Raw genomic sequence first — 19,162 nt, 5'->3', positions numbered from 1 at the left:
TCTGGCAACCGCGCACTTCTTTTGTTCTTACAAAAATCAGAAGGGGGGAAAATGAAAAAAACCCAACACATTCGAAGAAGAAACGATCCAAATTTCAATCATTCAAGAAGAAGAAGAAGAAGAATCACCTGCCGCTCGTCACCCTGTCGGCTGCTTGCTGCTGCCGCCCAATCGAGATCTAGCCACTGGGCGCTTCTTCTGTTCTTCAGCACAAAAATCAAAAGGGGGAAAAAATGAAAAAAACCCAACACATTTGAAGAAGAAACGATTCAATCATCTTGAAGAATCATCTGGCGCCCGCCACCCTTACGGCCTTGCCCTTCGCCATTTGTGGCTTCGGCGCTTCGCCCCTTCGGCCTTCCCCTTTCTGAGTTTCGGTGAGTTTGGGTGTAATGGGCGGGCCGACTGTTTTAAGTTTCTTTGTGAAGCTGGATCGCTCATGGAACCCGATCCATTTCTGGCATGGGCAACCCGGCATCAACACGGGCGTGAGGCTCCATTTCACACGAAGCTATCTTGGGCTAGCGTGGGCAGGCGCCCATGCCAGCCCCACAATAGCTCCGCTACTGTCCACAATGATCATTGGAAATTTTGAACATTCCCTACAACTCTTCTTTCTACTAGTCTTCATCCCTAACTGGTTCATTTCTCCCTTCTTCAACCCTCTTTCCTCTCTCCTATGCTCCACCCTCTTAGCCTCACCATGCAACTTGCTGTTCAAACCATTGTTGTTCAAGCCATTGTGTTTGTTAACCCTCTCTTTTTCCATCACATAGTCTTTTCGAGCGAACCAAGGAGACCCACCGTGCAGCAAAGAGACAAAACTCTCACCTAGGGGCGGAGGGACGGGGGCCGTCTGGGCCATGGCCCCACCCCAGTCAATTGAAAAAAAAATTATATTGAAAAAATTGAAAATTTTTAGTTGCACAATATATTGCTTGGATTCAAGTTCAGTTTGATTCCACCCAGATTCAAATGTTGAATTGTTTGGCCTGAAAAAAATCATGGCTATGCCCCGGTCCAACCCTTTGTTTCCCTATGGTATAGGGTTTCTTATAATACAAACTCTACTTTCAGTGCTTTCGGGTGTCGGCCCTATTGTACTTTAACTTGTACATCGTGACCTTCCTTTGCAACACATATAGTTGCTGACAGTCAAAATAGTGACTGATCACGCCAACCCCATCACTGACCATTATTTTGTCTTCCAAGTACTCAAAAACCTAAACGGCTCTTCAAGCTACTCATATAAGAAATGCTGATACATTTTGAAGTTTTTTTTTCTAGCACGAGGTCAACTAATCTGGTTTTCTAGCACGAGGTCAACTAATGTGGAACCACACACGCACTCGAACATGTAACCCCCTATGCCAGTTACCTAGTGTTACTAATATCACTTTTTATGAGACACTAATATGGATCCGTACGGCTACTCCAATATAGGTCTATGTACCTTTCATTTTTAAAGCAATATTGTAAAGTATCTTTTACGTTTAAAAAAGACACCGATGCTAATCCGTATCGGGCATTGGAAGTTCAAATAAAACTCCTTGAGGCAGGTTGGAGTATATTGAAAAATTAAAGTGAAATATTTGATGAATAAGAACATATTTATGTTAGTTCCCCAAAAGGTGAAGCTTCTTTTCGCAAACTTTTGGTGATAAAATAAGTGCGCTCTCTCTCGACCTTCAGGCAATTTCCGCCGACAGCAAATGATGACAGCGTGCACTTGGTCACGTCGTTGCCGCTGTGATAATGTGGAAGTTGGTGAAAGCAACCTGCCCTTGTTGTTTCCGTGACGTGTTTCTGACTTTCTGGTGCTTTGTCTCTCTAATTTATGTTAATCCGCTGGATGGTAGCAGTCGAATTAAGCAAAAGAAAAAAGCAAATTCCATCCACTGTTGATCTTAGGAGGAAACACTTATTTCTCAATCTTGAAACTTGTAGCTTTTGTAGTAAAATTTCGAAGAAAGAGAACATATTTTAACTTAATTTGACGAAGCTTGGGCTTCTATTTGTGCAGAGAATGCAATTAATGGCGGTCTCCTTGGAGGGTGATGATCATGTGGAAATCGGTGAAGTGACCTGCCTTCTCCCTCACTCCCTTCATCTGTTGTTAATGTTTTTTCTGCTGTCTTTTCCTTTTGGTTGATGTTAACATAATATCCTTGTTTTTTTCGGGTTGTCGCCGTGAGATGGGCGGCGTGCAGGAAGAGTCGTGGATGGCTCTTTCAGTTGCAGCCACCATGGCGCTGCTAATGTGGTTGGCCAACCCCACCTGGTAGAAGGGGAGAGGTAGAGAGGAGGGGCCGCTCTGCTCCCTATTGGCTTCTTCCCTGTTGCCTATAGCTAGAGGGTGAGATCCTCTCTCTCTCTTTCTCCTCCTCTCCTGTCTGTAAATTTCAAATATTGGTTGTCCAGGACTGCTGGTGGTGGTGGCGTTCTTCTTTCCCCTCCTGGATCCTCTCTCTAATCAAGAGAAAGGGAGAGAAGCAACCTCCTGGGAGTAGCATCCCTACAGAGAGAGAGAGTGTGTATGTGTGTTTTAACATCAGATGTGAGGCAGGGTGATGCTAATCTCAGTGGAAGGAGGGTTCATCTCCTCGTCAGCTTCCGGGTACTCCAAGGGCCTTGCCTTACTTCTCTTCTGGATCGGTGGTGGTGGTCGTCGTCGTCGTAGGAGGAGGAGGAGGAGGGGTTGGACGGACGACAGTCCCATGAGAGTGCTTCCCTGGAACCGCCAGTATCAATTGGTTTCACAGGAGGAGATCACCGCCGAGTACCCGCTGGCTCCTGCCGAGCACCGGGCGAAGACCCGCCGGGTTTGCAAGCCCTTTCTTTGCTTTGGCCGGCCACCACCACCGGGCCTCGATGGTCCACCCTCGCCTCTCAAAGTCGAGCCAGTCGTCCATCAGCAGGAGTACTCATCGACCTCGCCGTCCGGGGTGATCGCGGGAACAGCCGACGGGGTTGACGAACTGGGTGTAAAGGTTTTTCAAAAGAGTAGCCTAAAGAAGCCATCGGCCGGTGGGAGTGATGGTGGTGGTCCTGCTGCTAAGGAAGTTGAGGGGGAGAATGACGAGAGCTCAGTGTTGGATACTGCAGCGAAGAGGAAAGTTCAGTGGACCGACGGCTGGGGCCGTGATCTTACCGAGATCAGGGAATTCGAACCAAGGTGCCCAATTTTTGGTCTCTTCGGGGATGAGTTTTGCTCTTATTGTGTCTATTTTTTGGTGACCTGACTAATTTTTTACGTTTGATATGTTCTTATTTTCGATCTCTTCTCCCGCTTTTAAGTCAAAATGCGGGTGTCGCGAATGTGTACATGTTTTGATTTTTAGAGTAATTCCTCTTGTTATAGAACGTGGGAAAAGGCGAGCTTAGGATCTGAATTCTACTAATATCTTAGTGATCTTAGCTGAAGAACAAGTTGGTTGAACTTGGATTGAATAATTCCAGTTGGAGGTTATAGTTGGGGTAATTTGTTACTGTATGATACTAGAAGAACTACTGTTAGATCTTCATTTTGGAAGAGGTGCCGTTTGAACTTTTGCGCTTCAGCATTTCAATGAAGTTTTATGTGTTCTTTTCAGACGGCCAAGATGTATTTTGTAGCTTGTTTGCCAGTCGGTTAGTTATTACTGATTTGATTGATGAACTGCCTTGATCGTCAAATGGCTGAAAGTGACCGGAACATGAATGCATTTGGGCAAGGTTCTTGAGGCTGATTAGACTGTGGGTTCAGATGCTTGAGGGTTTATATCTCATTGGGCCATTGGGAAATCGGAAATGTGGAAAAAGAGCAAAGGTACTCCCTTGTTGTTCGGGAACTCAATTTTGACTTTTCATGCTCTACGGCAGAGACTGCAATTCGACCAAAGGGATCCTACTTGGCACACGACGGGTTAGGGACTCTTATGTACATTTTCTTAAGAGAACAACCGAAGATCATAGCCACGCTGATGGAAAATCTCCTTTTACTGTAAATGGTAAATGATCATCTCTGTCATGGTAGTGTATCATGTGAGAATGAAAGGCAGAAATGGTAATTTGTCCAGTTTTGAGGCAAGCTGTGAATCAAGAATGGCATCCCTTCACATTTGGATCACAATCTCCTGTCTGATGTGGTTCTCTTTCACATGCAATTCATGAAAATACTGGACACAATAACCTTTAAGGGGTACCCTTTCCAGTAAATACTTGCAGCAAGAAGGTTCTACCATATTCTAAGGGAGGAAACAGAACAAAAGAAGACAATAAAGCTTCTATAAGTTTTCAGTTTACTTTTAACGTCAATTAAGCCTATAGCTCACGAGCTGGTCAGAAAACAGTGTGCACAGGCATTTACATATTCAGAAATTTGCATTGTTCAATCCAATTAAATGGGAGTTTTTTATGTGAGCTTTTTCCTTTTAACGGACAAAAAAAAAGTTATAGAGGTTCCCTGCTACAAGTGGTTATAGATTCACCACTACTGGATTTTATCATGCAAACTAAATCTATGAAGGAAGACTTTTGAAGATCTAAAAGGGATAATGAAAGGTCATAATAATAACTAAGATCATTGTTACTGTTGCTTAGGACGGAACATGGTTAAACTGGAAGAAACTAAGAAAGTAGAAAAAAGTCTTGAAAGCTTGGATGGAGAAAGTGCCTGGGTGGTGATATAATGTATTGCAGAGTGGAGAACTTGTCGCCATAAATGGGGAGAAACAAAAAATGTGACCTCTAAAGCTGAACAAGACTTAGTTATGATGACAACTGTTACTTTGTATGGTGGTTCAGATAGTGCCTTCAAAACAGATATCTAAAAATTCATTTAAAATAAACCTAGTAAAGGGAGAATTCAACTAGCTGCAGAGAACATGCATTACCTATGGGTAAGCATGTGTTGTACATCAATGCTTGACTATCTGTTAACAAGATACTTTTTACCAATGATAATTGATATGTTAGTGTGGGTGTGAAGTCTGTCAAATAAATTTGATAAGTTCTGTTCTTTCTTTTTTTCTCTTGAGAAGCAAGTACCGTTGTCTTTGTTTGCCTGCTATGTAGCTCTTTGCCCCACTTTAACCCCTGGCCTGGCCTGGCCTGTCTTGCCATCACTTTTGGGTGCCTTATGACAGATAATATTATAATACAATAGATTAAGAGAATTCTTTACTTTTCTCGCGTACTAGGCTCCCAAACTCTGAACTTGATTTTTTGCTCCCTTTTTCAGTCTGTGAGATTTTTGTTCTTCTATTTGCTTTAACAGTAATCTAGGTAAAGATTGTGCGGCATTGAATGCAACTTTTTCAGGTTTGCGTGTTTGTTTTCATTTTTTTTCCCCCTTTTACATCATTCTAACAAGAAGCCAAGCCCCCAACCTCCTTCTTGCTCCCAGCATCTAAGGCTGCCATACTTTTACATCATTCAAGCATAACTTTCCCAAGGAAAGTTCAAGAAAGGCAGTGCATAGGGAGATGAGATATTGCTTACTAAAACCAGATACACGAGAAGAAGCAGGTCTATAGTTGTTTCCATAGAAAGTTTACAACATCATCAGGAACGGTATAGGAAGGTGTGAGCTGACTCAGAAAAGGCAAAAGAACAGAGGGGGGCAGAAATTTGAAACCTTGGAGTGTCTTGGAGTAAACGAATATGGTTTATCAACTGTTCATATTGATGCGCAAAGTTACAAAAATAATAAAGTTGATTGAAAGACATGATCATTTCTCTTTACTTCATCATTTTTTCAACTTGAAATTACAATTTAGGCATGACTACTTATAAGCTATTATTAGATAATTCTGAAATTTAGTAGTTTTTCATGTAGAATGGAGAGTTGAGGCAACTGGTAGTTGTATACTGGACAGTGGACACTGAGATAATATATCCAGCAGCTGAATATTGAATAAAGTAAGGATTTACTGTAAACTACATAATGCAAGTCCCATTGTTGTTTGAGTTTTGCAAGGAACAACTGTATTTTTATCTCTTGAAGGGGAAACACAAAAGATTTGAAAACCCAAGAAAGCAATTTAAAGTACAAGAAGTTGAAGAGCAGAACATCCTATGCAGCTCTCTCTAATGGAAGAGTTATTTTCTTCCTGATGTATGTGATCCTGCCATCTTTCTGATACGCCGCTGTTCTGGCTTTTCTGTCTTGGAAATTTTTCTTCATATAGTACTAGGTCTGTTGTGGTTGAAGCAGTAAAGGGTTTTCCATTTCCAGCACACATCCTGTGCTAGAACATGACACCTTGTGGGTCTGGTAATATCCCATGATCCTTATGGCCCTGTGGAGATATGGGTCTAGATTGAATGGCTCTCTATATATTGGAAGTTATGTATACCAGTTCTGTTAATGTTCAAGTGAAAAATGGCTTTCTAAGGTGCAGCGTTGCTAGAACTTTTTGGTGTAGTATTACTGTTAATAATCCTTTTGGTATCAGTGTGGAAGTTGGGTAGATATATGATAAATTTGCAGTACCTTCTCCAATGTGAACCATGCTTTGCCTCCTTCACAGCCTCTGACCAAGCCCCGCTTGCACTAGTTACAAAATTCACGGTCAGAGCATGTCAAGGTTCAGGATGTATTATTTGTTCTTCTGTATGTGTAGAATATAGATTATGGTCATTCTTCAGTGTTGCGTTGCCTCCTTGCTTCTTATAGAAGACAGATATGGTCGTTGCGGAGAAGCATGCTGCTTTCCTTGCTTCATTATCTTAGTTTTTTGTTGTTCTATGACTATTTCTTTGGGTTTTCAAGCGAGCTAATTTTGTTTTCGTTTGGAGCATTATAAGACACATCATTGGAAGGGTGCTGACTCTTAAAATGTAGTATTCTTAACATGAAGCAGCATGGTGTGGAATCCATCTCGGTGTCTACCATGGACAACTTACTGTTAGAAGTAGGCACCATCTGGCTCAAAGGCCAACAACTTCTCATTGTACTCCTCACACTTTAATTCCTACTTTCAGAATATAATCTCGTGATAGAGAATGCTGGTACCTGGTTTATGTGATCTTTTGATTCTTTTTCTTTCAAAATATCTAAGATAACCATTCCATCCATTTCCTAGCCTCATAAGAGTTGCAGAACTTTGCATTATCTTGTAACCATATTTGTACCTGTTTATCAACATACCGATCGCACCCCCAATTTCTAATTTTTTGTTCTTGATCTACCAGTGAAATGAATGAATCGGAGGATGAAGATGATGATGGTCGAGGTTGCAGCTGTGTCATACAGTGAATCCATTTTAGACAATCGTCCTCAAGACAGCCTCACTCTCATTTTAATGGGCAACTTCCAAATTCAAGGAAATGTTTTCTTCTATATGTTGTCTGATTGTCTCCCAGATTTATTTTGCACTGATTGATGGCGCTTACTGAAACTTGGCTTTTAAAATGAGTGAGAAGGATGAGTACCCTCCCATTTCGTACGAGGCTTTTTCATTTCCGGCTGTTACCTTGTCATGCACCTGCATGTCTTGTCTGTTATCAGTGTTGAGTGTACCAATATAATATTCTCCCTTAATATATCTTACCAATTATTTGTCCTCCCTCTCTGTCTCTATTTCTGAATTATACTTGCCATTTTTTAACAAGAATCATCATATAGGAGCAATCTAGTTATAAAACCCAAGGGTTTACCTCGTGGTTGATGTGTTTTCATGTACGAAATATTTCTATTTTTAAAGTGACTGCTTTGCACACGACATGAAAGATGGTTAGTTTCACGGTCACAAGTAACTTTCATGCCGGTATTATGTACACACCCTTTAGCCCAGTTCAGTTCATATTTGAATTACACAACTGAGAATCAAGCAGCTCGATAAGAACTTTCCGGGCTGTTTAATATCAGAAAGCATTTCAACTTCACGTTTCCATCGTTCTGCAAAGACTGCTCATCTGTTTGAGGTCACTTGTGTGTCACCAGGTGCTTTGGCTGCCGCGAGTTCAATGTCCACGAAAAGAATCCTTCAAAGCAATAGTTGAACCGGCGTCTACCTGCTCTCCATACTAACTAGAGGTCTGCCATCCACATCGGTGACAATACCCGTACTCCATACGTTTATAGGTGCAGTTATTCACCATATAATAGTTTGTCTCGTCCCATTTCATGGAAAAATTTTTCAGTCTACGGTGTAAGTCATCTACCTTGAAGCATATTTTGCGGTTGAAATCAATCGAAGTCCAGTTGCTTCTCTTAAAGATGGTGTGTGTGTGTGTGTGTGTGTGTGTGTTGGGGGGTGGGGGGCGAGCGCTATTGTCCATAGAAACTAACTGATGACAGGTTTACGACCTGCCCATCAACCTGACCAACTACTCTAAGCCCCTTGGAGCAAGAGAGCATAGAGTCATCTCATGACATTTCATTTGAAGACCTCTCAGCAGGCAGTTAGGAAGGCACAAAAATGTACGAAGCAGAATCTTACAGCCGGTTGAAGTCCTTTGATAAGAGAAGCAACATCACGTAGAACTTTCTTAGCAATTCGACTTGTGTCAACCTTAATGCCACGCAGTGAAATGCGTCATTCTGAGCACACACTAGTTTCCACCAAGTCTGAAAGTCCATGTATGCCATAGTAAGCGGCTTCCTTCTAAACCAACAGCATGTTGGCCCCGTAATGATGTGTACCGGACAACAGAATGCCTCCTTACCAATACCTCATAGAATAAATTTGGGGCTGATCATAGAACACCCACACGCTGTTCCTAATGCCAAATGACCTTGAGGACAAGTTTACTTAGATCTAGAAGATATAGTATTTGATTGTATAACATGATGTCTGGTATAGATGCTGTATAATCGGGCAGTCCCAAAATAGATGCTTAATAGTCTCTCCTTCATCAGTATGGAATGCATAAGGTTTCAGCAAACACAGCACCGACAAGGTCAGGATCTAAAATTAAAGTATATATAAAGAAGAGCTCAGATTACATGCAACCAACTACTTCAAGAATTTATGAAATAAAATGCCATGTATAATCCTGCAGGAGAGCAGCATGCCCCACTGGTTTCTTGAGTTGGGTACAACGAGAGCTAATAGATTTAGCAATCTTAAGCAGCAAAGTGCCACTAGATGCAAAGCATATCTAACAGCATGCCCCATCGATTTCTTGAGTTGGGTCCCAATGAAATCTTATGGATCTGGCGAACTCAAGCGAGGTCGTTATTATAAGATATAATGGCCTCATCAAGTGACTGAATCTCCAAGAGATTTTCTCCGTTCTTCAAAGGGTTATTTAAAATACATACTGGTAATGATGATCATGAAAACATTATATTGTTTTGGGTAATTTTCCTTAAGTGCTAGCATTTTGCCTCCTAATCGTAAAGAATAGACGTATTTTCTGAATTTTCTGATACAGTGTAGCTCTAGTTTTCGAGTTTTTATACAAAATTAAGTTCCCCACAGCAATTCGTTCAAACAAAGTCCTCCCAACCTGTGATATATAGTTTTCTCATCTTTCAAGAACAAGATCGACTACTTTAAAAGATTATTATTCCTAAGATGGCAGACTGTAACTTGAGGTCATTCTGCAGAAGCTGCAGAGAAGCTGGTCTTGATTCATATCTCAAGTTCAGACATGTGAACCCTCTTTTGAGTACAAGAGCAACATTGAATCCTCGATGAAACTTTCTTTCTTTTCTAATGAATGAAAAAGAAAATGATTGTACATGTCTATGGACGCTCGAGCACTATGCTCACACTTTCTTCCAGCATCTGCAAAGGACAACAGATAGAAATTCTTAGCCCACCAGCTTGTTGGAAAGTTAAATGATTGCCCCAACATGGAGAAAAGGTAAGATTCACTACGAAATGGGAGGCAATGGTGGAATCCAGGTAACTAAGAATATATAATAATCTTGTCATATCTCCGCTCCACCAAGTTTCTTTTCTCTTTTTCGTAGTGTTTGAGAGCCTCAGATCTCAAATCGTTAAAAGGTATGCATTGTAAAATCTTAATAGCACGGATTTTGAATTCACGGCCTAACGTAAGGCTCGATTGGGGGTGTCTAACCTTACAGATCTAAGATCCTAGTGATCTTAGATCACAGCAGATATCAAATCTACAGTGAAACAAACACACCCTAAATGATTAGAAACTTTGGAGAATTCTCATAGTTCAAGGCCTGACCCTGGATGTATAAACCCGAACTCCATATCACAGGCTTTTGTTTTCTCTCCTTGTTCCATGCAATCAAAGAGGAAGCGAAGGCTCTCTCTTTAAAATGACGGAAAGAATGGAATTCTTTGCACATGTTGAAGCCAGCCTGAGGTTGAAATGCTTCATGCACGTTTCCTCAGTGGCAGAGCCAGAAATCTAAATTTGGGATGAACGTCCAAAACATGACATCAGTGACTTTAGAAGGCGGCAGAGGTGATTCGCCGGAAAATGGTAGGACAAGGCTTCATTTTCATCTCTTTTTACCTTCTCTATCTTCCTCCTTCCACTAAGGGATTCGCAGTTGCAGTACAAGAAGGATGGGCATTGCCAAATTGAATCTGAATCATGTGCAGAGAAATTTCAGAACCAGATTGGCATGCAGTTGCCCTTGATAGCGCTACATGCCTCTCACTCTAACAACCCTGCTAACGAATCCCAGCCCGTCTCCTAGTAGTTTTGGTTTCAATTTCAAAAAAATCTAAGAACTATGACAACAAACTTAATCAGTACCAATCCTTCTCCATTTCTTTCTCCCACTTGAGTTTAAAAAAAAATGCCTTTTGGGTATCAACATATTGTTATCCTTCTTCTTGAAGGCGTTGAATTAAATCACTTGCCTAGATACCTAAATTTTGTAAAAATTTTATCAGTCTTTAATGGCTTTCCAACTGTACTCTTGATTGTATCTTCTAGTCTTCAACGATGTAAACATTGAACCTTTTTCGCTGCACAATAACATATATGATGTCTAAATGGAAGAAGAGAACATAATAGCTAAGATTGCCAAGACAATAGCAATTAATGTTTGTCATTTATCAAAAGTAAAATGTTTTCAATTAACATCTTGCAGCTTGGGCTTCACTCCTCTCAAAAATCTTTTCCCGTCCATTCCACTCTCTGTCTTGAGTTTATCATTGCACAGCTACGCAAGAATCTACTTGAGAGTTACCCCAAATCACATTTCCCAAAGATTCGAGACACTGTATAGCTTTACCTTAGCCCATATCTATCCAACTCTTTCCAACTAAAACTCTATTTATACTACTTCTCAAAGAACGCAGCAAATCTTTTAGGGATCCAAAAAAACGTTTGTTTTTTGTTAAGATACACAAAGAAAGATTGATTTATGGGCGTTTGACAAAAACAAATCAAAGCAGCATAGATTGTAAAGTACAACCCAATTATATATGTAGACATGTATCACCAAGAAGATTGTTGTGTTGTTCTTTGTTAGGAGCGTGTCACTTGGTCATATGCTCTTAATCTTTGTGTGGACTTTGAATCGGGCTCTTGAAAAATTAATTGTTTCGTTCGTAACTGTTCTGACTTGCTTGAATTTGCTAAGCAAGTAGGCACTTTCTCTGTTTTCTTAGTTTTCTGCCCCAATGGATGCCCGTGCATGGGGAATTGGACCCACGATCCCATGTTCATCAAATTCTGAGCCTTAAATGCTAAGCTGATAAAAAGAAAGCATTAGTATTTGGATTTGAGTTCAGTTTTTAAAGATCCAGATCCAGATGACTCGGAATGTTCTAACTCTGGAAAGATTGGATCCTAAAGCCACGCCTAAGTACATGCATGATCATTTGGCCCTGTTTTTTTAGAAGATGACTTTGGTTGCAACTGAATAGGAGATCCAAGAATTTCAGTATTTATTGGATATTGATCTTCCTACTTTATCTCCTCCTCGATCCACGGGCATCCCAAATTGGCTTAGAAGTCCAATGGTCTGAGGTCTTTTAGGGCCGGTTTGAGAATAGTAACAGAATGTTATTGTTTCATGTATCTGCCTTAAAAATGGAACGATTCAAAAAATATACTGCGAATCTGCTTCAATTTCAATTTTTTGAACAAATATGTAGAAAAGTAACATCTTATTACTATTTCTGAACAACCCTTTATGATGGCATAAGGTACCACTAGCTTTAGCTTGCATAAGGACGATGCCCATGGGACTTGAAAGACATGGATGGGGCAAGATCCAAACTCCATGGCTTTGTTTCTATTAATTTTGGAGGGTCAAGATCCAATTGCCAAAATGAGTGATCTCATACCAAACCCGCGGCTTTATTTCTACTAATTTTGGACTCAAGATCCAATTGCCAAACTGAACGGTTTCGTAGACCCAATTTTGTTGAGAACAACCTCTACTCACAAACTATACATCCCTAATGCTAATCACTTCTCACATAAAATCAGAAAAATGAAAGATTCCTTTTGCTTCAGTTTGGTGCACTATCTTGTGCAGAGAAAGCTTTAAAATAAACCTATAGTTTTTAAATAGAAGGGTTGCATCAGATAACAGGGGTCTCACTGCATCCACTTGCTTTTCATGGAAGCATGAAATAAGAAAATGAAAAAGTTTTTTTGTACCCATGTTCATTCAATCATGTGCACTCAGTCAATTGCACAATATAAATCTCAACAAAAAAAAGAAAAAGACCCAAATAGGGACTAGTCATCTCAGTTATATATTGTTCCTTTCAACATGTGAAGGCAAAAATCCTAGAGTTTTGTCCTTTAGTTTTATCCATTGGCTTATTAGGCTAGCCATGAGTTTCCACCTTCAATTTTTCATGGTCATAGTTTGTCTTCAATTATTAGGATTTCCAATTCCATTTTTTTTTCTTGATATGTTGACTGAAGCTTAGGCGGCGGATGTCGGTTCTATGGATTTGAGTTATGAAACCATGCAGTATTGATTTGATATCCAAGGGAAAACAAATTTAGCCGTAGGGGTTGTTTGATAGTAGGGACACTATGTGAGCATATGATGATTAGAGCATATTCATGACACACTAATTTTAGTGTTCAATGAACCTATCCCAGTCTCTGGGGCAATCATGAGATAATCACATAGTATCCCTACAGCCAAACGACCCATTAAGATTGTGAATAGTAGAGTTTGATTTGATGGCGCTAGCATTTATATTCTCTGGAATTTGATTCCAGCTAAACCTCGATAAGTGTTTGATTGCGACAGATTCTACTTATTCAAGAATCATGAGTTCAAAATCTCCATTGTCCCTCAAATTCAGATGTCTCAAAGATGGGAGTTCTAACTTGATTCATGCATTAGGGATGCAAAAATTACAAACATGCAAGACACATTTTCTTTTTATTTTAGGGCCTGTTTGATGGCATGAAAGAATTTAACGTGGTTTTTTAGAAATTTGATTGGCCCTGTGCATCGGGTGAAATTTGTACGGCAACCTCAAATTGGTTTTAATGGGTGCATCAAACGCCGTTAGCAACCTAATGGGTACGAAAAAAATCAATTGGTTTTCCTATTTAATTTATATGAAGTCCCAGTTTATCAAAAGGGTGTAGTATGTGATCCAGGTGAGCGGGGAACACACACCGCCCAATAGAGAATCAAAACTCTCACTCAAACCCCATCTTCCCAAGGTACAGGGCATGTTTTCGGTGTCTCCAAGGGTCATCTGCGCTTCAAGTTGCGCGATGATCTCATTTTTGCAGCACAGGAGGTTGAGGTCCTTGACACTCAAAATAAAAATTGACCACCAACCAATCCTCATTTCACACCGTTGCATCAATCCCTCGGATGACGAATATGTTGTCAAGTAATACTTGTCCAAAACTAATAATGATGATGGTTGAAGACACGGAAGAATATGGCGATGAACACGGAACTATGAACATCACTGGTTAGCGACAGCTGCCTGTTTGAGACCAAGAAAAGTCATCCAAATCCAAACGAGGTGTGAACGTGAGCTGCACAAACCAAAGCCACCAAGAAAATCTTTCAATGAATCTGATTCTCGGTTGTTTTTGGATCATTGGATCCGATCCAAACGGTTTACATCCATACAATGGTTCGGACCCTCAATAAATAAAAAAAAAAAAAAAAAAGGAAAGTGTTGGTACGCATGAAATGATTAAAATATTCCTAACAGGGAAAAATGTTAAAAAGAGTAGGAACACCTCCTTAAGGACAAAAATGAAAAATGGAAAGGTGAAAGAAATTCCTTATTGCAAACACCTAAATGTCCCGAACACGGTTGCCTAGTAGCTTGTCTGCGTCCGATCCGAACACCCACCGCCCTCCGCTAAAACGAGCATCGCCGGCTTTATATCTAAGCTTCCACACAGGTCTAATATCTACAAAGTAGACATTTTTTTCTTTTCCTTTTTTTTAGGGGTTGTTTGATTGCTTGAATATCTTTTCTCGCTTGCATTAACTGTGAAAATCACCAACTCAAATGGTAAAAGCTAGTTTGAGTGGAAGAATAATTGTCTGAGGTGGCCCTCCTCATAAATGAATTCATTGGACCCGAGGCAAGGAAAAGGGTGACGGGTTTCGGCCTATTTAGGATATCCCTATTTATCATTGAGGGGTTGGATTTGTTATCTATGCTCTCTCACACATTGTAAATGCGGTTTGTTATTATAATTGGAGACTTTTTGTCCTCAAATTTTAGTATAGATTCCTATTTTATCAGCTCTCGCACATTATGAAAAAAAAGAGGAGAAGTGTGGTAAATATGTTCACATCGGGCACACTTGTTATATGCATTGAGGGGCATACAGAACTTGTTTTTTAAAACATAGTTTCACGCTGAAGAGTATTTTTGCCTATCAAACAACTACCCAAGTACGCTAAATGATAAATATGAATATTCCTACCTGTCAAACACTAATTGCTCTCCTAATCGGAAAAAAATGACGAGCAATTGTCAAAATCTCTTGAGAGACAACAGACAGTCAAAGAATATCCCCACTTATCAAACGCTATTCATTCTCGGGAAAAATGACAACCAATTGTCATCGTAACACGCATCTGCTCACTTCAACTTTCTTTTTTTTCTTTGTACAGTTCACCTGAGAGATCTAGCAGAGTCGAGAAGAAGAAGAAGAAGAAGAAGGAAGAAACGGAGCCACAAAACTCAAGCAAAATCTCGATCAATCCTGACCAGGTAATCCCTCGACCGACTGGAGAACCTTGCTGAGAATGAACGGCTGAGATTGTCCGGCTCCAACGACGCAAACCCATGATCAAAGTTCTGGGCATAGGTATAAGGATCATAAGCAACACAGACTGACTTGGAGAAGTTGAAGATCCTGCACCTTCCCTTCCTAATTCTCCTCCACAAGACCCTCCAGCCCTTCATCTTAGGTGGTGATGCTCTCCAACAACCGCAGCAGGCGTCGGCCGTGGCGCCGAGCCGCAGGCTCCGGTGCCCATGTCGGACACTTCTCTGGTCACTCTGCCACCAATTTCGGATTCCGGTGACGGAGTTTGCTCTGTCTAGGCTGGGAGACCACTCCATCGCGTCCAGCATGAGAGAGTTTCCGATAGACGCCAACGGTTGTGAATATATATAGGCAGCAAGGGGCGCAAACGCTGGCTTTTTGTGCCTTAGTCAGCGTTATGCTTGATTAAAATGCCAAACATGTCAGCCGGCATCTAATTTTGACTCCTGTGAAAGTATGTTTAGACCTTTCTTCAAAAAATAAAAAGAAAATCTATATTTAGTTTGTCTCTATTCCTCTTTCAAAATTTAGATTTAGTTAATTGGTGCTGGTTTATAAGAGAGCTGCCAAAATAAACCACTTAAAATTCAGCTTAATTAATAATATTGCAAAAAGTGCCCTTTCTTATTTTAACTCAATGGTAAAAAATCAGGACAAAAAGAACTCTGATCCCGTTTTCAGAAGGGATCTGTGCTGTACCATGAGTATGGGAAGATGCAAAAGCATCTCAAGTAGGATTTCACATGCTAATATTCCCAATTCCTAATCTCATTCTTAGGGACTCTCCAAAAATGTGGCATATACACAGTAGGTGTAATATATGTAAAATTATGAATAAGGAATCAAATAATAGAAGAAACCATAGTTTTCGAAATTAACTTCGGGTTTCTCTTGACATTGAATCGGCTATGGTGAAAATCTTATGATAAAAGCATAATCAAACTGGCAATAGCATATGAAAAGAATGGACTTCGCGTAGGCTGAGTTCGAGCTTCATCCTGAGTTGTTAATGGCATGTGGGTAGCTCATATAAGTCACTAAATCATATTCTCGGGGAAACTTAAAATCTTAGTCAAACACCTTGGTGATGGATGGCCAGTAAAATTATGAACATTAAGTTCATGTACTACTGGTGGATCTTTTAGTTTGTGTTGAGAATAGTTGGATGAGATCAACCGACGGCAGAGATGTCAGATCTATTCAGAAATAAGATTTGGTCGATGAAGGAATCGATTCTCGGCCGTGTTCTGGACAATGGTAGGTGGCATCTCAGAGGATTTCAGATTCTCAGGAAGCACAGTCAAAGTTACTGGCTATCCCATGTGCTGCTGCACACTGAATTTACTTTTCTGCAGCCCTCTTTGACACACAACCTTGTTAAATATCGGTATCAACTCTCAAAGTCTATATCATTTCTGGTAAATGGATAAAGAAGCTTGTTATTTTATTGCCAAATTCGTTTGGAAAGTGGGGAGAGATACTGTTTGTACCAGTGTCACAGATATTACGAGATTTTTTTAAAAATCTTTCGATATTTACAGAAAAATCAAATAAAAACGAAAAAAGGAAAAAAAATCTCACCAAACATGAAAAAATCACAAATTTATAGTGATTTTTTTCTGAGATTTTAATATTTTTTAATTTTTTGAATTTTTTAAGGTTTTTTACAATTTTTATTGTTTTTAAATTGTTAATATTTTCTTCAGATTTACTCTAGAAGAATAACTTCGTTGAAAAATACCCGAGAAAAACATCGCTGAGATTATTTGACTTCAAACATATTGCATATACACGCAATATGTGCAGGAATTCAACTTCAAAGGACCAACAGTGACGCAGAACCCAGCTTGGCTTGCTTAGCTCATTATTTGGAGGCCCTAAACTAGGGTTATATATGGGTCAGATCCAGATAACATGATTTTTGTGCGACCTAATTAAGGTTAGGAATTGGATTCAGAAATCAGATTATGAGAACCCATGTTAGATTGAATCTAGGGTTTACAAATTGATGGGTATACATCCATGTGCAAGTGGATATTAAATTATATCGAATTTTGATTCTGGTTGGGATGTGAATGCTAATGTAATTCTATTCTGATCATCATTTGGAAGTGATTTTATTCATAAAATTTAATTGAAAAAGCATCAGATTCACACAGACATATGTTCCGAACTCGCAAACCAGTGGGTCAGAGAAAGAAAACCAAACAGCCTAGCTTAGCTTAGCTTATTCCAGATGCACCATTCAAGCTCACAAAATGCACTCAAGGAGCCGAATCTGGGGTTGCCGTAGCCTATGGTGAGCTGAGCAGGCCTAAGAGAGAGAAGTAAGGCTTTTAGCCTAAATAACAAAACTGAAAACATTCTAGGCCTGTAGCTTAGTTGTAGTGGAAGACTCTTATACTATTCTATTCAAAATATTGACATGTACTCCAGCATTATTTTGACCTAATCAGCTTTTCACCAAATATTTTCAGACATTTTACCTAATAAGATCCTTTTCTTCTTAAACAAAATACTAAACGGTATCGAGACATCATGCAACAGCTGAAAAACCTGGACAAACACACAGAGAGTGGGGGGCGGACAACCGGCCCTCCCAAGCCCACTGAATAACAAACTTCAACCCAATTCTCAATGTTACTAGGAAAATAGCACCCAAGGAAATCAAACAAAAAATATACCCAATACGCGGCTCCTGTAGAGAGAGGGAGACTCCTGTAGAGAGAGAGGGAGAGGATAATTATTTCCACTTTTTGGCAAGTAAGGATTTCTATTATTGCCTAACAAACGAGTGGTTCCTTTCAAAAAAAACTAACGCCAATATGTGAACAGGAGACATCCACCTTGCTGCAAGCTCCGGCTTTAAAACTTTAAGATGAAGGACGTCAAAGTCTCAATACAAGAGGAAAATTTTTATTAATCTGGCAAAATCCATCTAAACCCATGAAAAAAGTCAATTGTGCTCAGAAATAGTTTTGACGTAGACGGCTCAGATTTGGGCAGGTCTAGATTTTAATGCATTCGCACCTTTATTCTTTTCAGACTTAGTTTGGATGTGAACAACAAAAGGTCCAACGGTTACATGTAATTATGCCGGATGTTTATCGAATTCCAGTCGGAAGGATCCAAGTTGGGCCATGAAACAGATCACCAAATCTGAATTTTAGTAGTAATTGGATCCAATTTCTTTTACCAGATCCAGTTGGATGGATCCATAATTGGGTCGATGGTCTATATAATCCAAACAATTTACATCCATATTCGGACAGAAAACTCACCAGGATGGACCCTTATTTATCCTACCAAATGCTAAATCACATAGGAGCAGATTGGTCCCACATTCCATATATATCACAAGTTAGAAAGTTAACCTTAGGAGCAGGAGTACTAGCTACAGAGTTTTTCGTCGCTGGCAATGCAACGAAGTCGCGTCTTTCCATGTGTTTGAAACAAATAGTTCAGCCTTAATAAAAGTCCAACATAAAATCTAAAACCTGGACGACGCAAACAGGTTAGCAGTTCCTTGCTTTTGAAAAAGGGATACCAAAAGCAAAAACTGCACTATGTTGAGTGGGTAGTCCAACAACAGAAGGAACGCAAGGCCAAAAAATAGTTCTCTTAGCATATTTTCTCATTCAGCAGCAAAATCATAATGAAGAGGAGCTGTCAGCAAGTCAATAAGACAACAGAATTGACCACTGTGGTCAAACAAAGCGGGCACCTACTGCATCAATTAGCAGTCTTTTTCCTTGCAAGTTGTTGGGATTTTCTTTTATGTTTTCGAAGAGTCAAGGACCAGCAACGTTAATGGGTCAGTTCTCTGGAGGTAACCAGGTAACCCTCGACCGCTATACCAAATGCTTGTAGGGAAACACGCTGAGTGCTATTTTGGTTGGCTTGCAAATGAGCCCAAGTCCTCAGACACAAATGGCAACTTTGCCTTCTCAACATCGGGCGAGATCTAAATTATTCACACAAACACACACACCAAATCCTAACC

General features: G+C 40.1%; 2 protein-coding genes across 5 annotated transcripts; one reads left to right on the top strand and one right to left on the bottom strand.

The window, feature by feature from the left end:
* The first annotated feature begins 1,907 nt into the window (after positions 1-1,907).
* LOC116262811 (uncharacterized) lies at positions 1,908-7,551 on the top strand. 4 transcript variants are annotated; one of them, XR_004174524.2, is made up of 3 exons: positions 1,908-3,175; positions 5,819-5,901; positions 7,177-7,551. XR_004174524.2 is itself a non-coding variant. In XM_031642320.2 (3 exons), exons 2-3 carry the CDS (start codon positions 2,571-2,573, stop codon positions 7,238-7,240), a joined length of 669 nt encoding a protein of 222 aa, XP_031498180.1. In that variant the 5' UTR covers positions 1,921-2,356; positions 2,422-2,570; the 3' UTR covers positions 7,241-7,551. The 4 variants fall into 4 exon arrangements, 2 of the variants coding, with proteins under 2 accessions (XP_031498180.1, XP_049935996.1); XR_004174525.2 differs by lacking the exon at positions 7,177-7,551 and adding an exon at positions 5,987-7,168; XM_031642320.2 differs by lacking the exon at positions 5,819-5,901 and having other exon boundaries at positions 1,921-2,356; positions 2,422-3,175.
* Positions 7,552-15,071: 7,520 nt separating this feature from the next.
* Positions 15,072-15,455, bottom strand: LOC116246140 (uncharacterized). The gene has a single exon (XM_031617854.1). It carries the CDS (start codon positions 15,453-15,455, stop codon positions 15,072-15,074), a length of 384 nt encoding a protein of 127 aa, XP_031473714.1.
* Positions 15,456-19,162: the final 3,707 nt, after the last annotated feature.

The sequence above is a fragment of the Nymphaea colorata genome, chromosome 1 (genome assembly GCF_008831285.2).
Source record: "Nymphaea colorata isolate Beijing-Zhang1983 chromosome 1, ASM883128v2, whole genome shotgun sequence".
NCBI lineage: Eukaryota > Viridiplantae > Streptophyta > Magnoliopsida > Nymphaeales > Nymphaeaceae > Nymphaea > Nymphaea colorata.
This window is presented reverse-complemented; position numbering and strand designations above follow the sequence as displayed.

Excerpts from the sequence above, each read along its gene's own strand:
- LOC116262811 (XM_031642320.2), top strand. The coding sequence starts at position 2,571 with ATGCTAATCTCAGTGGAAGGAGGGTTCATCTCCTCGTCAGCTTCCGGG. Across the intron at positions 3,176-7,176 it reads ATCAGGGAATTCGAACCAAG|TGAAATGAATGAATCGGAGG; the intron begins GTGCCCAATTTT and ends TTGATCTACCAG.
- LOC116246140 (XM_031617854.1), bottom strand. The coding sequence starts at position 15,455 with ATGGAGTGGTCTCCCAGCCTAGACAGAGCAAACTCCGTCACCGGAATC.